Source organism: Pundamilia nyererei, unplaced genomic scaffold (genome assembly GCF_000239375.1).
Source record: "Pundamilia nyererei isolate P.nyererei 1_Seehausen unplaced genomic scaffold, PunNye1.0 scaffold00238, whole genome shotgun sequence".
Taxonomy (NCBI): domain Eukaryota; kingdom Metazoa; phylum Chordata; class Actinopteri; order Cichliformes; family Cichlidae; genus Pundamilia; species Pundamilia nyererei.
The window spans coordinates 717733-723394 of record NW_005187639.1 but is presented as its reverse complement, the minus strand read 5'-3'; the positions used below and the strand labels follow the sequence as shown (position 1 = coordinate 723394).

Genomic DNA, 5662 nt, shown 5'->3' with positions numbered 1-5662 from the left:
ACACACACACACACACACACACGCATGCACACACACACAAACACACACACACACACACACACGCACACACCGGCACACTCCCTCAGGGCATTCTCTCTGTCCTGCAGTTCCCAGAGCGTCCAGCAGGGGGCGGAGCGTGACAGGAGAAGCAGCACGGAGGAGCAGGAGGAGGTGTTACTGACTGACAAGAAGAAGATTCGCTGCAGAATCACCATGAAGTCTGAGGTGCTGCTTTGACCTTTGCCACCCCCCCCCCCACACACACACACACACACACACTTTAAATCTTTCACTTAACCTGTTTGCTAACCTTTGACCTGTGTCTCAGGAGGAGGAGGGGCCTGATGTAAAGGCGGCCTCACCTGATGTCCTATTGGTCTATGCTACGGGGACCAGCAGCAGAGGTGAGTGTTGGTAGACACCTGGCTGGAGAATCATATGTGAGACACCACCTGTGTCATACCTGTGCAGACGCTCCACAGAGCATCAGATCCAACAAACACATGAGCACGAGCACATCATTTACAGCCCGCAACTAACAGGAAACAGTCCAAAAATGACATCAGAGGCAGCAGGTGATCTCCTCTTCTTTAATGCTGTGACGAGCTGACGCAGCTCAGAAGGAAGCGCAGCTGCAGAAACTTTATTCGGGAGCTTTGGGGTTTACAACAGTCCAGCTTAGAAGTAAAGAACTAACGCATGAACTATTTTTCAGCTTCACTCAGAGTGTTTCTATGTTAGCTGATCAGATCTGTGTGAATGTGTGTTTGCAGACCAGGACCTGTACCGTGACGCTTTCCTCTGCACCTACAGGAGCTTCATCAGTCCAAACGATGTCATCAGCAAACTCCAGCACAGATATCCTCAAACACACTTTGAGGCTGGGCCCACCGGCTTTGCTTGTAGCTTCAGCAACAGGACAGCATTAAGAAGAAGCACACGGTGCTATTAAAACAAACGGCTGCTGCTCTGAAGTATTGTTTCTCTCACACTGCTGTGAGTGGAGGCTGGACAGAACCAGCTCTGTGCTAGTTGTTCATCGTTGTTCACGTGTTTTCCCACAGTCCCCGTGATTATCTGTCTGTTCGTCCAAACTCTGTTTACTCTTTAACTGCCAACACGTACAGACACCTGTGTGGCAGACGGGAACATGCAGACCTGACAGCTGCCAAAAACACGTTCCACCTGCTGGTGGGCGTGGTGGACGAACTATGGTGAGAAATACACACAGATCTTCACACACTGTATGCAGTGGTGTTCTTCATTAAGACAGAGTGCAGAGGCCTCTGAACCTTGGCTGTGATTAAAGGAGACCATCTCTCATATTCACACGTCGGCAGGAAAGCCAGACTTATGTAGGCGCTCACATGGACTCCTGCTCATTACCTGGAAGTGTGAGTTAGGATTTATGAATAAAAGCATTAGAAACAAAGGTAAGATCTCCTGTTTCTGATAGACTCATGAGCAGTTTTTAAACGTGATTTTAACCTCACATAAAGGCCTCTGTGCCTTCAGCTGATCCAAAATGCTGCAGCAAGAGTCCTGACAGGGACTAGAAAGAGAGCAGATTTCTCCTGTTTTGGCTTCCTGTTAAATCCAGAACTCAAAATCCTGCTCCTCACATACAAGGTCTTAAATAATCAGGCCCCATCTTATCTTAATGACCTTGTAGTACCATATCACCCTATTAGAGCACTTGGCTCTCGCTCTGCAGGCCTACTTGTTGTTCCTAGAGTATTTAAAAGTAGAATGGGAGGCAGAGCCTTCAGTTTTCAGGCCCCTCTTCTGTGGAACCAGCTTCCAGTTTGGATTCAGGAGACAGACACTATCTCTAAAGCCAAGTTGATTGGCTGATAAGAAACCATGTGGGCCACGGGACACTTTTTAATGCCACACTTGATGCTTTCAAATCTATCGAGTAAGATCAGCTGTCCACATACTTCTGGCCGTGTGTCATCAGTGTGAATACTGTGTGTGCAGCGCGATAGAGCTCGACTCTGATGTGCTTCTGCTACTGATGGACTTGGTGTTCAGCCTTCTGATTGGTGGAGAGCTGGGACCGGCCCAACAGCTGCGCTCCAACATCCTGTCAAAGATGGAGAAGAGGTGGAAGCTAATTGGCTCACCTCAGTCACTCCGTCCACTTGCTGCCAAGGGTGTGGCTGCCAGGTAAGCATTCACACCTGACAGGTTGAAAGCATGCTGAGCTGTCATTGGTCAAGTTTGAATGTTTCTGTCCCCTCTGCCTCAGGCCGGGAACTCTGCTGGACTTCAGGAGTCAGGATTTAGCTGAACAGCTGACTCTGCTGGATGCTGAACTCTTCACAAAGATTGAGGTACAGACCCGCCTCTCTCACGCCTGGTTCTCCAGCTGTTCTCATGAACCTGCTTGAGAACACAAAGTATTCATACCTGGTTTATGGTAAACAGGTAAATGATGCTTTGGGACACAAAGAGCCGTCTCCTCGTTGGGTTTTCCACCAGCACGTGCAGCGGTACCTCTTGGTTTGCAGTGTGGCTGCATCACGATCTGCTGCCACAGAAAAACCTTTTCTGTGTTTACATGATTTAGTCTGTTTCATCAGCCTGCCGGAGCCTGCAGGTTTGGTGCACTGGGATGACAGTTGGTTCTTCTCACCTGTCCAGCTTCCAGAGGTGTTGCTGTGGTCAAAGGAGCAGAATGAGGAGAAGAGTCCCAACCTGACAGAGTTCACTCAACACTTCAACAGCGTCTCCTTCTGGTAAAACATCAACACAACCGGCAGATACACAACTTCCTTCGTCAAAGAAACACAATCTGTGACTCCATCAGGTTATTGTTTCCATCAGAATCGTGCTGGAGAAAGAGCATCAAAAGCCCACAGACCCCTCAGAAAATGCCTTTATGATGTTATTCTTGATGTTATTCTTTTATGCCATAATCACAATCGGCTTTCTGAAACCGGCACTGTAGCAATCACAATTACTGTCTGAAGGCAAGAGAAATGCCCGACACATTTACTTTCCCAGGTGGTTCATTACGGTTTGTGCCATACTGGTTGTCATAGTTTGTTTGACCTTTATTATTCATTTGTTTTACTTTCAAGTTATGTCAGTGCAAACAGACAGGAGCAGGGACGGGACAGGCAGAGAAGGAGAAGCTTCTGAAACTAATGAACCTTCTTTTTGTGATTTCAGGGTTCGTTCCGTCATCATCCTTCAGGACAAACCTCACGACAGAGAGAGGCTGCTGCTGAAGTTCCTGAAGATCATGAAGGTCGTTAGAGTCCGCAGTAGAAAAAGTCCTTTTGTCTCTTCATTTGTATTCAAAGCTGGCCCTCCAGTCGGGGAGGACAGCAGCTACACCAGAACTTATTAGACTGACAAACTGGAATAAAAAGATTTATTTTTACAAACTCACTGCATCATTACAACATCTGTGTGTCCATTTGTGGTTCCAGACTGTGGTCTGTTGTCATGTCATCTTGTCAAACCGCACATGTTCTTTTTTCCTGCAGCACCTGAGGAAGCTCAATAACTTTAACTCGTACCTGTCAATCCTGTCAGCGCTGGACTCCGCCCCTCTGCGACGCCTGGACTGGCAGAAAAGCACCTCAGAGGTCAGACCGAGTTCATTGGGATTATTTCATCGGTTCGCCTCAGTGCATTAACAGTGTTTTATGTCTGTTTGGCTTCAGGCTCTGGAGGAGTTCAGCACCTTGATCGACAGTTCATCCTCTTTCAGAGCCTACCGAGCAGCTCTGGCTGAAGTAGAGCCTCCCTGTATACCCTACCTGTACGTAAATACCCTACCTGTTGGGCAGTAACCCTAATGTAGAACGTGTCTATGTGATCAGCCTCACAGCAGCCACATTATTGCTCAGATAAAAGGCTCCAACAGCACAAACACAGTCCAGAGGTCCAGTTCAGGATCTCCAATTGGCTGAGGTTTAGCCTGGCTGGCAGCTACAGCCACCTGTGTCACCATTCACCTGTCAGTCAAAGAGGCCACGCCCCTAACAATACAATGTAAGCAGGCGTTATGAAGGAGGAAGCTATCCACAGACCAAACAGTTTGTGTATCTGGCTGTAAACATGTTTGTTTCTGCTGTAAAGTTTTAACATTGGAGTCTATGGGGACTGCCTCACTGCTGCCTCTGCTGGACGTCAGAGGAACTGCAGCTTCATGTTTCAGGTCTATTCAATTCAATTCAATTGTATTTATATAGCGCCAAATCACAACAAAAGTCGCCTCAAGGCGCTTCATAGATACAGAGAAAAACCCAACAATCATATGACCCCCTATGAGCAGCACTTTGGCAACAGTGGGAAGGAAAAACTCCCTTTTAACAGGAAGAAACCTCCGGCAGAACCAGGCTCAGGGAGGGGCGGGGCCATCTGCTGCGACCGGTTGGGGTGAGAGAAGGAAGACAGGATAAAAGACATGCTGTGGAAGAGAGACAGAGGTTAATAACAGATATGATTCAATGCAGAGAGGTCTGTTAACACATAGTGAGTGAGAAAGGTGACTGGAAAGGAAAAACTCAATGCATCATGGGAATCCCCGGCAGCCTACGTCTATTGCAGCATAACTAAGGGAGGATTCAGGGTCTGAAGGCTGATGCTTTGTCTGCCGTCTCTCTCTCTCTCTCAGGGGTTTGATTCTGCAGGACTTGACTTTTGTCCACCTTGGGAATCCCGACACTTTGATGACATCACAGGGTTCAAAGGTTAACTTCTCCAAACGCTGGCAGCAGTTTAACATCCTGGACACCCTGAGGAGCTACCAGCAAGTGTCAGTTACCTACAGAGCAGTTCCTCAATCATTAGGAGTACCTCGTGGTTGTATTGTTGTATGCTGAAGCTGTTTCTCTCTGCAGGAGCTACTCTCTGCTGCCCGATGATGACATCATTTCCTTCTTTAACGACTTCAGCGATCACCTGGCTGAGGAGGCGCTGTGGGAGCTCTCTCTCAAGATCCGCCCAAAGAACACTCCTCGAGCCAATCAGAGATGAGCTTTGGTGAAGGCGCAGAGGGTCACGCAGCTAATCGGCTGCACCTGTTCTGATGCTAACATGCTGTAACACAGAGAACTGAACCGGTGCCAAACCGGGGGGCGAGACCCGAGAGCGTGACATTACTGGCACAGACACATGCAGGGTAAAACCTGCAGACATTTTACTACCAGACCTTTGCTATTTGCAGGCAGAGGTTTCCCTCCCTCGCTCCTGTTAACAGAAACATATTCAGATTCAGGTCCGGCACCCACAGATGGATCAGAGACTTCCAGATTTTGCTGAAGGAAGAAAAACTGCATCCAAACATCCATGAAACATCACTGCTGACCTGCCAGTCAACTCACCTGCCCTTACCTGATGGTGGAAACCTCACCTCAGCACCGTGTCTTCAAGGCCACAAAAATTAGTTAATCATTAAAGCTGATCCCACCTGACCATCTCGGGAATTCCAGTGGAAAGATTCCCTGCTTAGTAGGAATGATGCAAAATTTAAGCTCCTTTTAAGGGACGAGGGTCCGATTGTTTTAGATGTTTTTCTAGCACCGTTTTCTGATCTGTATTTAAACACATCGCGCTCGGTCCTTCAGGTGTCCGAGAGTAACTGTGGGTCTGTGGGTCTGGACTCTGAGGGCGACTGTGGGTCTGTGGGTCTGGACTCTGAGGG

General features: G+C 48.1%; 1 protein-coding gene across 1 annotated transcript in view; it reads left to right on the top strand.

Moving 5' to 3' along the window:
- Window positions 1-5656, top strand: part of LOC102191984 (rap guanine nucleotide exchange factor 1-like) — a 9456-nt gene extending 3800 nt beyond the window's left edge. Inside the window, exons 5-16 of the mRNA XM_005749191.2 lie at window positions 108-225; window positions 329-404; window positions 774-858; window positions 1122-1214; window positions 1981-2169; window positions 2252-2336; window positions 2647-2741; window positions 3178-3256; window positions 3498-3599; window positions 3678-3775; window positions 4634-4774; window positions 4860-5656. Of these exons, the coding sequence (XP_005749248.1) occupies window positions 108-225; window positions 329-404; window positions 774-858; window positions 1122-1214; window positions 1981-2169; window positions 2252-2336; window positions 2647-2741; window positions 3178-3256; window positions 3498-3599; window positions 3678-3775; window positions 4634-4774; window positions 4860-4995 (1297 nt within the window). The 3' untranslated portion in view covers window positions 4996-5656. The remainder of the gene's footprint in view (window positions 1-107; window positions 226-328; window positions 405-773; window positions 859-1121; window positions 1215-1980; window positions 2170-2251; window positions 2337-2646; window positions 2742-3177; window positions 3257-3497; window positions 3600-3677; window positions 3776-4633; window positions 4775-4859) is intronic.
- Window positions 5657-5662: the final 6 nt, after the last annotated feature.